General features: G+C 49.1%; 2 protein-coding genes across 4 annotated transcripts in view; one reads left to right on the top strand and one right to left on the bottom strand.

Moving 5' to 3' along the window:
* Positions 1-9,972, top strand: part of POGZ (pogo transposable element derived with ZNF domain) — a 71,094-nt gene extending 61,122 nt beyond the window's left edge. For all 3 annotated transcript variants that reach the window (XM_040999345.1, XM_040999343.1, XM_040999344.1), the window contains 9 exons: positions 3,386-3,486; positions 3,931-4,077; positions 5,893-6,027; positions 6,124-6,296; positions 6,454-6,594; positions 6,998-7,054; positions 7,240-7,352; positions 7,597-7,621; positions 7,737-9,972. In XM_040999345.1, coding sequence (XP_040855279.1) covers positions 3,386-3,486; positions 3,931-4,077; positions 5,893-6,027; positions 6,124-6,296; positions 6,454-6,594; positions 6,998-7,054; positions 7,240-7,352; positions 7,597-7,621; positions 7,737-9,405 — 2,561 coding nt within the window. In that variant the 3' untranslated portion in view covers positions 9,406-9,972. The remainder of the gene's footprint in view (positions 1-3,385; positions 3,487-3,930; positions 4,078-5,892; positions 6,028-6,123; positions 6,297-6,453; positions 6,595-6,997; positions 7,055-7,239; positions 7,353-7,596; positions 7,622-7,736) is intronic.
* Positions 9,973-12,064: 2,092 nt separating this feature from the next.
* Positions 12,065-14,242, bottom strand: PSMB4 (proteasome 20S subunit beta 4). The gene is made up of 7 exons (XM_040998884.1): positions 14,082-14,242; positions 13,756-13,962; positions 13,501-13,647; positions 13,258-13,339; positions 12,815-12,931; positions 12,274-12,362; positions 12,065-12,180 (listed from the first exon to the last, which is right to left on the bottom strand). Exons 1-7 carry the CDS (start codon positions 14,219-14,221, stop codon positions 12,168-12,170), a joined length of 795 nt encoding a protein of 264 aa, XP_040854818.1. The 5' UTR covers positions 14,222-14,242; the 3' UTR covers positions 12,065-12,167.
* Positions 14,243-15,487: the final 1,245 nt, after the last annotated feature.

Below are 15,487 nucleotides of genomic sequence, written 5' to 3'. Positions count from 1 at the left end.
TTAATCCACCTTCTTAATACCTAGTTAAAAATAACAAATATAGATTACTTTTCTAATCTTTGCAACTAAAGTCTTACGTTGATAGAAAGGAGAAAGAACAGTACATTGTGGAGAGTGCAGGGTTGAGGAAACATTGCCTTAAAGGATTTAGCAATATTCAGATGTCAGGAGGAAAAGACTGTATGGGGAAAGACCAAGAATGAGAATTGGTTTATGACAAAGTCTTAGAATACGTAGAGTGATAAGGTTGGATGAATCTCAGAAACAGGGGATTGAGCCTTCCATAAGTTAGAGGACAAGGAGACAAGCTGGAGTTCTTGTTTTCTCATAGAGTAGATTGCTGGGTGTTGAGGAAGGGTGGATGATGGTGCCAGGAGGGGCAATGTTAGGAGAGCCAGTAGAAAGATTTGGTGCATTCTGCCTTTTGAATCTTTTTTATGAACTAGCTCCTTCACCTTTGGAGTTGATGAGTCAGTGGTGGCTATCCTATAATTTTCTTGGAATGAGATAATACCCAATGTTGTTTTTATTACAGAAACTGAAAGTAGAGCCTGATAATGTAGATCATAGGCAACGTTCCCTCAACCCTGCACTCTCCACAATGTACTGTTCTTTCTCCGTTCTATCAACATATAACACTTTATTTTCAAAGATTTAGAAGAGTAATTTATATTTGTCATAGGAAAAACTGTTGAGATTGAATGAGGTTGGACGCAGCAGCGTGGCCTAGCACCTAAAGTCCTCGCCTTGAACGTGCAGGGATCCCATATGGGCTCCGGTTCTAATCCCGGCCACCCCACTTCCCATCCAGCTCCTTGCTTGTGGCCTGGGAAAGCAGTTGAGGACGGCCCAAAGCCTTGGGACCCTGCATCCATGAGGGATACCTGGAAAAAGTTCCTGGATTCTGACTTCGGATTGGCATAGCATCGGCCATTGTGCTCACTTGGGGAGTGAATCATCGGACAGAAGATCTTCCTCTCTGTCTCTCCTCTCTGTATATCTGACTTTTCAATAAATAAACCTTTAAAAAAGCGAGAGAGAGAGAGAGATTGAATAAGGTTGCCCAGGGAAAACAAATTGAAAGAAGGTTGGAAAGCACCAAGTGCTTATATGTGTTCTAGAAAAGAAAAAAATTAGAAAAGTGAATGGAGAGGCGGGGAGACAAAAGAAAGGTACTGTCACAGTGCTTGTTGAGAGCTTCCCGACATGTCATGAACCTCCATGCTTAGCGCCTTTGCTCTCTTGGCGTCTCTGACTGTCGCACACACGTGCACACACACACCTTTTCTTCTTAACTGCTTATGTATGAAGGTATTTCAAAACATTTGTGGAGGGGCAGGAAGTTTATTTTGGTGCAAAAATATTTCTGAAACAATGCATATGAAGTGGTTTTTTTTAAAGGTTCACTAAATGTCTATTATGAAAAACCTGAAAGAATGTCATAACTTTTTGCACTGAAATAAATTTAATCTTTAATTCCATTTTTTAAAAAAGATTTATTTCTTTTATTTGGAAAGGCAGATATATATAGAAAGGAAGAGAGACGGAGAGGAAGATCTTTCATCAAATGGTTCACTCCACCCAGAGCCTCCTCCATGTCTCCCACACGGGTGCAGGGTCCCAAGGCTTTGGGCCGTCCTGGACTGCTTTCCCAGGCCACAAGCAGGGAGCTGGATGGGAAGCGGGGCCGCCGGGATTAGACTGGCGCCCATATGGGATCCCAGCACATTCAAGGCGAGGATTTTAGCTGCTACACTATCGCACTGGGCCCTAATTCCATTTTCCGTCAGCTATTTGGAGAAGTCTCATATCTTACAGCTTTTCCTCATTCTTCTAGGCAAAATTTATTGTTTCTTATCTACCTTCAGACATTGTTTCTAAATTTGTCGCACACCACTTTGAGAATAAATAAAACCTATGAACTCTCTTTCCAGGAAAGTATATATTTACTGTACGGCAAATAATTTCAGAGGACACCTGCATTCCCTGACGTCTGTTTCTTGAACCCACAATAAGAACCCCTGGCTTTTTCTTCCATTCCTTTTTTTTTTCTAATGCAGAATCAGACAGCTCTCATCCATTGGTTTACTCCCCAAATGTACACAGTGGCCCCTAGTTTTATGAACCAGAGCCAGGAGCCAGGTCTCTCTGTGGGTGGCAGGGACCCAGCTCCTTGAGTCATTATCAGCTACTTCTCAGGCTCTGGATCTGCAAGAAAGTGGACTTGGGAGCCAAGAATCCAACCCCAGCACTCCAAAGTGGGTCATGGACATCTTAGCCACTCAACCCAGGTCCCACCCTGGGACTCCTACAACAGGCAGGGCTAGGGTAGACCAAAGCCAGAGCCACAAACTCCATCTAAGTGTGCCACATGAGCTGTTACCCAGTGTCTGTCACATGCAAGAGGCAGAAGTTTGAGCAGAAATGCTGGGGAGCCTGGACTTGAACCAGACACGCCAAATATGGGATGTAGGCACCCCACACTGTGGTTTAATCCACTGTACCACTGTGCCTGCCTAAGTTTACTTTACTTGAAATTATTTCAATTTCATGCATTTTCTTTGGGAGATACTGAACATTGTCCAGTAAATACTTAAGGCTTTATGTTTGCAATTTCTAAATTTGCAGAGCTTAAAACTTTGGCACAAGAAAAACTGAAAGGTAAAATTTTTACCAAAAATTTAGAATTACATCTTTGTAAGCTTGACACAGCCAATTTCAAAGAATAATTATCTGGAAATTGTTTATCCTTGGGAAAAAATTCAGTAGATATTGTAGCAAAGCAAGAACATCTGATCATAATTGCCTTTGAGGGCACATTATTAATTTGTACTTATTTAGTGGGTATTTAGTAAATGGATGATATTCACTGTTAGTCCTTGAATAGATAAATGAAGTCTTGTAGTATTTTAAAACAATTCATATGACAATAGTATATATAAAGAATAGCACATATTGATTGGGGAGAGAAAAAAGGAAAGCCAGCTGGTTAGAAGTCGCACAGATTTATACTAGATTTTTGCCTTAAAAAATGGAGCAGTAAGAATTTCTTGGGACCTTTTGAAATAACAGTTACCACAAGTGTTAGAGTCCTCAACAGTTCCTGGATATTGAACTCAGACAGCCATGGGCAGTGGTGAGGAAGATTCTGAGTTAACTGATGTTAGCATGTCCAGGTCTCAGTATCCTGCAGGGCACTCAGTCTAGACAGGAGCTGTGATGGAGAGGTCTGTTACCAGCAGCACAGATGCTGAAGAATAGAAAGAACCTGAGGGTTAGCAGCTGTTAAAAACCAAGAAGCAGGAGTGAGGGAAAATAAAGATGATAAACAGCAGGATTCTGTCTTATTTTCAGATGGATTCATTGATTATTTTTCTTCTTACAGCCAAGTGCAAGATCTGTGAGTGGGCGTTTGAAAGTGAGCCACTGTTTCTCCAGCATATGAAGGATACTCATAAGCCTGGAGAGATGCCTTATGTGTGCCAGGTACTGCCCTTCCTGGGGAGTGTCAGCCCCTCCATTGCTTGCACCCACTCAGCTCAGGGACTCCAAGGAGTTACATGAAGTAGCAGACATTCTTGTGTGCAGGAGGAATGCATAAAAAGACATGATCACAAAAACTCGACACTTGCCCAGCTGTGGAGGGTGTCCATGTCCTAAGGCACTGTCCATCTCTTGAATTTGCCTTTTAGAGATGGGCAGACGGAGCTTTATTCCTCCCACCTATAGAATACAGATTATTCTCAGATTTTTCCTATTCCTGCCTGTTGTTAATCTTAGGTCACAACTATATCTATGATAAACATAATTTGCAATTACAAAGTCAGAAGAACCATTTGACTTACTCATTTAGGGAATTTTTTGTTGCCTTTGTTGAGGCCTTCCTTGCTCATTTTACCCTTAGCCTTATCTTCCCTCTTTGTGACTCAGGTGTGTCAGTACCGCTCCTCACTCTACTCTGAGGTAGATGTCCATTTTCGGATGATCCACGAGGATACCCGGCATCTGCTGTGCCCTTATTGCCTGAAGGTCTTCAAAAATGGCAATGCCTTCCAACAGCATTACATGAGGCACCAGGTACCAGGCGCTAAGCATTTTCCACTTTGATTTATGAATACTGGGCCCAGGGCTGAACTAGGCAAATCATCTTGGTAGAGAAGATAGTTTACGTGTGTTTATAAAAATGTGTTAAATCTGTTGGGTGTTGTGCGCTAGGCTGGATGCTGAAATGAGCCAAGTGAAATAGGACAGAACATTGAGTGAGTGTGTTCTGGGACCAGAGCAAGAATGTGCAGGAGAGGAGAGGGATGTTGGGTGTGGCTTACAGGGCTCAAGGGGTGGATGTCAGGCAGGGATAGACAGGTCTTCGAGACTTATGTATGCCATTAAAGGGAGTCCCTGGGAGGCCACTAAAGGAGTTTCAAGCTCTCGAATGATGTGTTCAGATTTGATTGTAGTTAAGGTTTTGCACTGACTATGCAAAGACAAATGGATTAAAGGAAGTTAGTTAAGACCAGGCACAAACCTTTTCAACGGTTGAGGTGAAACATGGTCTTACAACTGTTAGCTCTTGAAATGAAGAAACAGAGTCTTTATGAAAGACAGTGAGGAGACAACATGGTGTTTATAATGTGGAGATGGATTGGGAGAAGGTAGCAAAAAAGTAGTTGAGAATAGCACCTGAGATTCTTTCCTAGGCAGCTGGATGAAGCAGGGACTGTTTAAGGTAAAAATAGTATTGGAGAAAGTTTCTAGGCAAAATTATGAGTTTCAGGGTTCTGTGTTAGGAACATCTGACCATCAAGTGTAACTGGTTGATGATAGTTCTGAGGCCTGGAAGAAAAGTCACACTTAGAAAAGATGCTTGGGAATCATGTGACTCCAGGTGGCCTCATACTGTTTGTCCTGCCACCCCCTCCACCCCCTCCCCTGTCAGGAATAAGGGGAAGGTTGTATTATGGTCTTAGGAGGGAAGCCAGAAAAGTACTGGCATTAGTGAGGTTTCAAAGAAATGAGTGTGATGGGTGTCAAGCAGGAAAGAGTCGTACAGGCTGGCTGTATCCAGCAGTGTTGAAAAGAGCCCTTTTGTTGGGGCAGTAGGACCAGTAAATGAGAGGTTAGGAATCAGAGATAATTTATTTGAAGAAGTTTGTGAAGATGAGGGTGGCTGGTTCAGTGGAAGAAGTAGCAAGAATTAGATGGAATAGATATGGCCTTGTTTTAAAATGCTACAAGAGTGGAGCCACTAGAGCGGAGTGAAGGTGAAGAGGATGCAGAACAGAAGTGCACAGGTGCACACGGGTCTGATGTTCACTTCCACACACTGCTTGTAAGCAGTCCCGTAAGGCTCACCCTCTGCTTTGCACAGTTGTAATGACCTGAGCATCTCCCACACATGTGTTTCAGAATGGGGGCTTGGAAATCGCCTCCAGTGACTGAGGCTGTGGATCCTTGCTATCCTGAGGACTTCGTAGCTAGGCAGACTGAATCCTCAGACAGTCTGCGTGTATCAGTATGTTAAGTGGGGTTGGGAAAATCAGATTCCATTTGCATTTTTTAAAACCACATAGGTTATAATAGATATCAGTGTGTTTATTAAAGTGTGATTTTTTTTTTGATTGTGTATGTTGATTATTTCTAAATAAAAAAAGATTAATGTCTAGGAATAGGTGGCACTGTCTCCAGGAAGAGAGAAACAGAAATAGCAAGTAACACAGCACTCATCCAGGTGTCTTGGTGGCACAGTGGTGGTGACTGAAATTCTCCAGTGGTTGTGTCATGTTGTGTGTGTATTATCAACAAAAGGTGGGAAGAATGAGAGGCGGCAATCATCCTGTTCTAAGAGAAAATGCACTGGGAACCTATAAGGGATTCTTTGTGTTTCCCCTTTAGAAGAGAAATGTTTATCACTGCAACAAATGCCGCCTGCAGTTTCTCTTTGCCAAGGACAAAATTGAACACAAGCTTCAGCACCACAAAACCTTCCGTAAACCCAAGCAGCTGGAAGGCCTGAAGCCGGGCACCAAGGTACGGCTTGGCAGTGGCTCCTGCAGCCCTGGAGCTCTTCAGTGTTGCAAGGTCTGCTGTGGGTGGGGTCTGATTGTTTTTTCCTCTAACACTCAGGTGACGATCCGGGCTTCCCGAGGGCAACCACGAACTGTCCCTGTGTCCTCCAGTGACACACCTCCCAGCGCACTGCAGGAGGCGACGTCACTGACCTCCTCAGCGGACCCGCTGCCTGTCTTCCTCTACCCCCCTGTCCAGCGCAACATCCAGAAGAGAGCTGTTAGGAAAATGTCAGCGCCTTCTTCTACATGCTGGGCGGGCGGGTGGGCTCTGCGGGTGGTGTCAGTCCTATAGCTAGGGCAGTTGTGGAGCAAGGCCTGGTGAATGAGCTTCTGCAGTTTAGGGATCCCCGAAGGAATAATGCAAATTCTTTTTTCTTTTTGACAGGAGTGTCATGGGCCGGCAGACTTGTCTGGAGTGCAGTTTTGAGATCCCAGATTTCCCCAATCATTTCCCTACCTATGTGCACTGCTCTCTGTGTCGCTACAGCACCTGCTGCTCCCGAGCTTATGCCAACCACATGATCAAGTAAGTCGGGATGAGAGCCATCTTTCTCTTGGGAGTCCAGGTTCTCTAGCCCTGATCTCATTCCCTCTCTTCCCAGTCTCTTTCCTGCTTCCACTTGCATAGCTGTGTGTCTCCTAGCAGGGCAAGAGTTGGGGTCCCTCTGTGCACCTCACAGTGTGGTCCAAGGACCAGCAGCGGTAATTGGGAACCTGCTAGCCTATAGAGTCAGAGAGGGAACTTAACTAGATCCTTGAGTACCTCATATGTATATTCAAGTTTAGAAGCCTGCTTACAGGAAAATAGACCTGGGTGGAGATTGGGATGTGGCGGGCAGAGTAACTTGTGTGAGACACTAGGTCTGGTTGATAATGCTGAGTCAGACGGCAGGAACCCATAACTTGAACCACTTCTTTGTCTTCTCCAGCAATCATGTTCCACGGAAGAGCCCCAAATATTTGGCTTTGTTTAAAAATTCTGTGAGGTAAGAAAAACCTACTGGTAACTCTTCTTAAGCTTTTACATGAAATCACTTAATTATTTTGGTGCACGGTTCTGTGAATTAATTTGAGAGGAGAAAGGAGGGGGAGCACCTATGTCAAAGCATCAGACTTGGCTCTGGGCTCTGAGTTGCACTTGGGTTAATATCCTCTTGATTCTCTGTCTTAGTGGCACCAAGTTGGCCTGCACTTCGTGTAGCTTTGTTACCTCTGTGGGAGACGCCATGGCCAAGCACTTAGTGTTCAACCCCTCACACAGATCCAGCAGCATCCTGCCCCGGGGTAAGTCAGAGGGACGAGGCCAGTCAGGCAAGGGCAGAGAGGTGGGGCCCACGGCTGTGGGTCAGGCCCCTCCCTGTCCTCTGCCATCAGCCAGGAGCATACATTGCCTGGACAGGCAGCACCATCTAACCCCAGGTTTCTGTGGAGGGCTCAGCGGGATGCTCACTGTGGCGTGCATGTGTGTTTTGGTATCTAGAAGGCTCTTTCTTCACCAGCTAACATTCCCTTATCTCCTTCTCCATAGGACTCACTTGGCTCTCTCACTCAAGGTAACAGCTCCTCACTTGATGAGTTCCTGTTTTGCAATGTTTACATGACTACTACCTTCAACTCCCTTTCTCACTGAGCTTTCTTGTCTGCTTGTTCCCCACTTCCACCTTGCAGGCTTGGCCAGATACGCGACCGCATGCATGACCGGAACTTGAAGAACATGTACCCTCCTACTTCCTTACCCCCTAACAAAGCCGCCACTGTGAAATCTGCGGGGGCCACCCCAGCTGAGCCTGAAGAGCTCCCGCCTCCAGTGACCCAGGCACTGCCATCACCAGCCTCCACGGCGACCCCCCCGCCCACCCCTACTAACCCACAGCCTTTAGTACTTCCACCCTTGGCTACGGAGGGGACCGAATGTCCGAATGTTGACAACCAGGAAGAAGGGAGCCTGGCTACCCAGGAACCTGAGCCTGCATCTGGTGGCGGTAGCAGTGGGATGGGCAAGAAGGAGCAGCTCTCAGTGAAGAAGCTTCGAGTGGTACTGTTTGCCCTGTGCTGTAATACGGAACAGGCAGCCGAACACTTCCGGAATCCCCAGCGGCGGATCCGGCGCTGGCTGCGACGCTTCCAGGCCTCACAGGGGGAAAATCTGGAGGGCAAATACCTGAGCTTTGAGGCAGAGGAGAAACTGGCCGAGTGGGTGCTGACCCAGCGGGAGCAGCAGCTGCCCGTAAATGAGGAGACCTTGTTTCAGAAGGCCACCAAGATAGGACGTTCTCTCGAGGGCGGGTTTAAGATCTCCTATGAGTGGGCTGTACGCTTCATGTTGCGCCACCACCTGACTCCCCACGCCCGGCGGGCCGTGGCCCACACCCTCCCTAAGGATGTGGCAGAGAACGCCGGGCTCTTCATAGAGTTTGTGCAGCGGCAGATTCACAACCAAGACTTACCCTTGTCCATGATCGTGGCTATCGATGAGATCTCCTTGTTCCTGGACACGGAGGTGCTGAGCAGCGATGACAGAAAGGAAAACGCCCTGCAGACGGTGGGCACAGGGGAGCCTTGGTGTGACGTAGTGCTGGCCATTCTAGCCGACGGCACTGTCCTTCCCACCCTGGTTTTCTACCGAGGACAGATGGATCAGCCTGCCAACGTGCCGGACTCCATACTGCTGGAGGCAAAGGAGAGCGGCTACAGCGACGACGAGATCATGGAGCTGTGGTCCACCCGCGTGTGGCAGAAGCACACGGCATGCCAGCGCAGCAAAGGCATGCTCGTCATGGACTGCCACCGCACACACCTATCAGAGGAGGTGTTGGCCATGCTTAGCGCCTCCAGCACTCTGCCCGCAGTGGTCCCGGCAGGCTGCAGCTCCAAAATCCAGCCTTTAGACGTATGCATCAAGCGAACTGTCAAGAACTTCCTGCACAAAAAGTGGAAGGAGCAGGCTCGGGAAATGGCAGACACTGCGTGTGATTCTGACGTGCTGCTCCAGCTGGTGCTGGCGTGGCTGGGTGAGGTGCTGGGCGTCATTGGGGACTGCCCTGAGCTGGTGCAGCGGTCCTTCCTGGTGGCCAGTGTGCTGCCAGGCCCCGACGGCAACGTCAGCTCCCCGGCGAGGAACGCCGACATGCAGGAGGAGCTTATCGCCTCCTTGGAGGAGCAGCTGAAGCTGAGCGGTGAACAGTCAGAGGAGCCGTCTGCCTCCACACCCCGGCCCAGGGCCTCTCCGGAAGAGACAGTTGATCCTGAGAGCCTGCACCAGCTGTTTGAGGGTGAAAGTGAGACCGAGTCTTTCTATGGCTTTGAAGAAGCTGACCTCGATCTGATGGAGATTTGAGTGTGGGGTCCTGTGGGCATGTGGAGTTGGGGTGGGAAGTGAAGGGGGCGGTGGGACCCCAGGGAAGGGGCATACCAGGTGGGCTATTTGGTTTATATTTTTTAATTTTACACCACCACTCCCCAATATTGACTTACAACGTCCCTGTGAATTTGTGGATTATTAGGAAAACCAATAGTGATCACGTCTGAGCCGAGGAACTGGCCCGTTGGTCATTCAGTTCTGCTCAAAACAGGTTTTTGTGACTTTTTTTTAAAATTTAAATCACTGTGTTTGGTATTTTTCTGACAAAATCAAGGAAAAGGAAAAAAAAAAAAAAAACTCCTTTGTGGGCGAATGTTCAATTGTTCTGTTATCCCCTTACCTCAGCTGTATCATAGAACTTCCTGGAGTTTGTTTTACTGTGTGGCCAATGTCTTTGGGCATGATGCTATCTAACCATTGTCAATGTGAGAACATTTCTGAAGATGAGAAAGAAAAATATGTAGCGGAAAAACTTGGTGTATTATATATGGATAAAAACTTTTTTCATTGTGGTCTTAACACTTTTATATAAAAATGAAAATGGAAAAAACATCCCACTGAACTCTCTCTCTTCCTTCTCCTTTTCTTTCCTTCCCTTTCCAGAGATGTTGGTTTCTACAGCAACTCTAGATATAAGATTGTGGCTTTAAAAATGCATGAAACCATCTCTAATCATCCAGATGAGTAGATCTGTCTTTTCCTCACTACGCTCCTTCCGACAAAAGCAGTATTCTTTGCACTCGTCCCCCCCCCCCCCCATCCTTACCCCCTCCGTCACTCTGGACAAAGGATCACACATGTGTCACTAGCGAGCAGGAGGTACCGAGGTGATGAGAACGGTAGGGTGCCAGCCAAGCCCAGTCTGAGTCTTCATCTTGCAAGCCCGTGGCAGCCCCGGCCTCGGTGAGCTTCACTCTGGGAAGTGGACAGCAGGCCTGTTCAGGAGGTCGCAAGGCCCACAGCCAGGAGCTAATCACGCAAGGATAAAGTACCTAGCTGTAAGGAGAGCAAGCCCACTGGTGGAAATGCAGCTCGTTCCGGGGCTTCCTCCGTCTCTCTCAGCACTAAGAGGACAGACGCAAGGGTGTGCACACGGAGAAAGACAGGAACCTTTATTTTTCACTGCCAGCTTTGAGGAAAAAATTTTCTTCTACAAGTTGCATGAGGGATTTTTTTTTTTTTAATTTTATGTACTCGTGGGTATAAACCAAAACTTACTGTACCAGAGAAAAGGAACAAAGCCCACACCCCTGTCCCACAGCCATGCTACCATGGTGTCCGTCCTGTGGCAGCAGCATCTCCTTCCTGTGGGCTGAGGCCGCTGCCTGCAGGAGCTTCTCAGTACATCAAGTCTAAGTGTACATAAACAGAAGTTAATAAGAGGAGCAGTACTGGATTTTTGCCTAGGTAGCCCTGTTCAGTGTAGGCTTTCAGACTGGGAGATACTCCGGAGGGGATGGGCCTGGTGTGACCCTTGGTACCAGCCACTGGTCTCCTTCCAGCACACTATCATATAGTGAACTGAGCATGGCCAGCGAGGTGCACCTGGGGCACCTGAAGACCACCATGGACCCACCAGGCTTCTCTGTTCCTCAGCTTTTTGCCTGATGCCGTTATTGACTGTGGACTTTCAAGTCAACACTTTGCCTGTGAGAAAGTTCAAGAACTATGATGGGTCACTTCTGTCTACAACAGCTCAATTCTCCGGTAGTGTCTGCGGCAGCCACAGCTAGAGCCGAGCTGGGTTCCTGGCCCCTGCACACTGACTGTTGATGGGCAGCTTAGAAAAAAAAAAAAACCTTATTGGAGCTGGGTTTCTGCCAGGGAGCTGACTTTGCGGACTCGCCTGCATGGCTTAGTAGTAGAAGAGAGGGTTTTTTGTTTTGTTTTTGTTTTTTTTTATAATTCAGTTTAATCAATAAACACGTATTTATTGACTACTCTTCTGTGTTTAGACTGGATTTGTGGGAATTTCAAGTTAAAACTCATCTTCCTCCTGCTTAAATGTACAGGTTTGTCATCACAGTGCAGACGGACGGATGGTGTGCTGTCACTTCTCTTACCCGACTCGGTTCCTATAATGCTTTGAGTTCTAATGCTTCAACTTAAGACGGTTTGGATGAGAAACACATCTGAATCACTTAGGGCACTGTCATCAGACTCCCGGTGGACACCCTTCCAGGGCCGCTGCCCGCGCTCTCCCCTTCCTCGCTTTCCCCAGGTACAGGAAATAAAAGAGATTGGAGGCAGTTGTCTCATCCACTCTCCCCATTCCTCGACCCTCCCCACCCTACTTGTGGTCCCATGGACATTCATCCTTCTTAACTATGTCAATATCACCGAAAATAAAATGTTACTGAAAAAAATAAACCCCTTCCAGGGATGGAACATGGCTAATGGCAGCTGGCCTCACGCACAGCTACTCTCAGGACTTTCCCACGAACGCACACTACTGGGTTTTCTTAAAGTGCCAGGAATTGGGATTTGGATAATAAACATCTGTGAGAGGTGAAGTCTCCAGACAGTAGTACCTCTTTGTGCTGAGGACCTGGGTCCTGATGAGGAAGACAACCTAGGGCAGCACCCAACAGTCATGCCCTGGTGTGACACAGTTGGGACAAAACCACTCAGCAGACATTTTAAAAGATGTGTTTATTTTACAAAAGCAAAGTTTAGCTTGAAACCATCCAAATTCAAAAGTTAAGTGTGTACATCATCAGTTCTGGATACTATGTAGTTCATTCAAAGCCACTGTAAAAGAAAGCAATATGGCTGTGAAGTAGACTAAAGCAGCTGAACCCTCCACGCAGGGCACCAGGTGGCTTCCCTGCCATCTGTACTCACCTGATCATGTGGGCAATGTCCCAGTTGGTCTCTGCAGACAATGGTCCCTCTATTTCAACACCCTTTTCAGTTACCGTGGCAATTTGAAACTGGAAAACAAGTACAGCTTCTGATGAAAAAGGGGTGGAGGCTGATGTTGAACCACAGTGGGTTAGGCAGATGATGCCACTACTTGGAATGTCAGAGTAGCAGTTCACGTCACATCTGCGCCACTTCCTGCTAAGCTGCCTGGGAAGGAAGCGAGAGGGTGGCCAATTATGAGGGTCCATGTGGGAGACTCGTGGACTTGGACACTCCGTGGAGTTGCAGGCTCCTAGCTTCAACCTCACCTAACCCAGCCAGGAAGGCCGTCTGCGGGAATGAGCCAGCAGACAGAAGACCTGTGCGTGAGTCCGCATCCTTCCTCCTCCTCACCCTCTCCATCACTCTGGTCAAAGGACAAGGGACCTTTCCCCAGTCCAGCCACCCTACAAGAGCAGTCAGAAGGGGAGCCATCTGCTCTTGAAGGCGCATTGCCTGCCCACTGGCCCTGCTCACTCACCCTGTTGTAGGACCGCGCATCCCGGTAGTACAGCACTCGCATGCAGCGTTCCACCAGCTCCCGGGCCTCAGCCTGGCTCAGGACCGGCTGCTTCTCCAGAACCTCTCGCAGCAGAGGCTAAGTGGGAGAACCACACAGGGGCGTCAAGCACCGTGCACGAATGATGAGACATCTGGCCACTGCCAGAGAGTGGCTTACTGAGCTTCAGGATCCAGAAGGGGGAAGTTCCAGGGCGTCCCCTTGCTGCGCTTTCCTAGGAAAGCTGCAGGGTGCTGGCACCCCGAGCCCAGAATCTGTCAGGTCTGCACCCCTCAGCCCCACCTGTCTCCCGAGAGTCAGGGTGCTAACACCAAAGAAAACCAGCCGCCCAGCAGGCGGGTTCACGGCCAATTCTAACACGCGCAGTCTCCCCTCCCCGTTCATGTGCACATCCACCACCTTACCTGAGCCAGGTAGGCGCCATAGCCTGTGGCCAGCGAAGGGGCCTCATAGGCCACACCGAGCATGTCCACATAACCGAGGAAGCTAACGGAACACAACGATTCAAGGCAGTTAATTGGGGTTCCCGACTGAAGAGCGGGGCCACGGGGTCTGGGCGAGAGGCAGGATTTACTCAGGGAGGAGAAGCAAGGCACATGAAGAAAGCCTGGGGGGGGGGGGAGCGGGGAAAACGCTATTTCTACGACCTCTCTCCGCCGGCATAGCCTCCAATGACCATGGTGTTCCACAAGGGGTTCATCTTGGAGCGCCGGCTGTACATGGCCCTGGTCAGCCACGAATGAATGGCTCGGGGGCTGTAGCTGTGGCCGTCCCCCAACAGCTCCTCGTCGATCCTGCAGAGACGCGGGGCAGAGGCGGGATGGGAGGCGGAACCTGCACCCACCCCCGTGGGACGTCGCCCCCGCCAAGGCGCAGGCCTGCCCACGCTGCCCGCTGCTTACACCATCTGGCCGAGCACCTGCTTGAGGTACTGGAAATCCGCGTAGTCTCCCGAGGCGCCCAGCATGGTGCTGTCGTTGACTCGCATGATCCGAGAGATGTTGCGGAAACGCGCCAGCGAGCCGTACGAGCCCAGCATGTCTGCCGCAATCACCACGCCGCCCTCAAACTTGACGCCCAGGACCGAGGTCCCGGTCACCATGGGGTTCCTGCAGGGCGAAGAGCGTCCAGCCACCGCGGTAGCAAACGGGGAAAAAACAAAACAGAACCGACGCCCCTCGCCGAGCCCGGCTCCGTCCACACCCGCCGGCGGCCCCCCAGCACTTACTGGGTCCGCGTGATCGGGCTCCCGTGGACAGCGGACACCGGGTCCAGGGAGGAACTGGGAGTGGACGGGATGCGGTAAAACTGGCCGGGAGCCGGGCCCCCGGCCCAAAATCCGGCCCGCGACTCCGAAAGCGCTTCCATCTTAGTCACGGTAGCAGGAGACGCCAGAGCGCCTGCGCGAACGGAAGCGGAAGTGATCCTTTCGGTACAACACCTTTCTCCTTCCGGCAGGCCACTCCCAGCAGGCATATTGATGAGGTCAAGCCTCGGTCCGCTCGGCGACCGGTGGAGAACTTGGAATGTTCCTACATGGCTTCCCACTGCAGTGTGGCGTTGGAGGGAGTGATGAGGCGCACGGGGCACGAGGAGGGCAGCGGCACCGGGACAGCGCACACCTTACGGGGCCGGCTTGATGGAGAAGTGAGGAGAGCCGCCGATTGCGGTTCTGGCATCCTCTATGCTGCCGGTTCGAGTCCCGCCTACTGCACTTCTGACAGCTGGGGAGATTGGCCTGAGCCCTTGGGACCCTGCACCCTCGTGGGAGACCCCGAGGACGCGCCCGGCTCCTGGCTTCGCAGCCTCCCGATGGGGCCACGTGGGGAGGGAAGCAGCAGATGGCAGGTTCTGTCACACCCTATCTGCTTTCCGTGTTTGTTTTTGTCGAATAAATCTAAAAAGAAAAAAAAAATTTTGACACAGAAATTAGTAGTTCTTACACATGTAGATAATTATCATAAAGGCCGCCCAGATTGTCACTGAACCCAGCATCCTTTCTCTCTCTCCCTCTCCCTCTCTCTTTTAAATATTTATGTATTATTATTACAAAGTCAGATAGACAGACAGGAGGAGAAACAGAGAGGAAGATCTTCCATCCGATGATTCACTCCCCAAGCGGCTGCAAACGGCCGGAGCTGCACTAATTGAAGCCAGGAACCAGGAACTTCCTCCAGGTCTCCCACGCAGGTGCAGAGTCCCAAAGCTTTGGGCCGTCCTTGACTGCTTTCCCAGGCCACAAGCAGGGAGCTGGATGGAAAGTGGGGCTGCCAGGATTAGAACCAGTGTCCAAAATTAGAACCCAGCACAAGAAAAGTGAGGACTTCAGCTGCTAGGCTACCATGCTGGGCCCCTTTCTCTCTGTTTAAAAATATTTGTCTATCATAAAATGATAGCAATAATAATAAAATGTAAAAAAAAAAAGAGAGAGAGAAAAAAATATTTGTCTAAGCAAGAAGAAGAAACAGAAAACTCAGAAACAATGATTTCACCCATTTTTCCCTGACCCTTGATCCTTCCCACCCTGATCAACCATGTAATCATCAAAAATTCTTAAAATTTATGGCGCAGCATGGTAGCCTAGTGGCACACACTGGGATCCCTTATGAACAACAGTTCTAATCCCAGCCAGCC

This window comes from Ochotona curzoniae, unplaced genomic scaffold, assembly GCF_017591425.1.
Source record: "Ochotona curzoniae isolate NIBS_2020 unplaced genomic scaffold, NIBS_Ocur_1.0 scaffold_1037, whole genome shotgun sequence".
NCBI classification, from domain to species: Eukaryota; Metazoa; Chordata; class Mammalia; order Lagomorpha; family Ochotonidae; genus Ochotona; species Ochotona curzoniae.
This window is presented reverse-complemented; position numbering and strand designations above follow the sequence as displayed.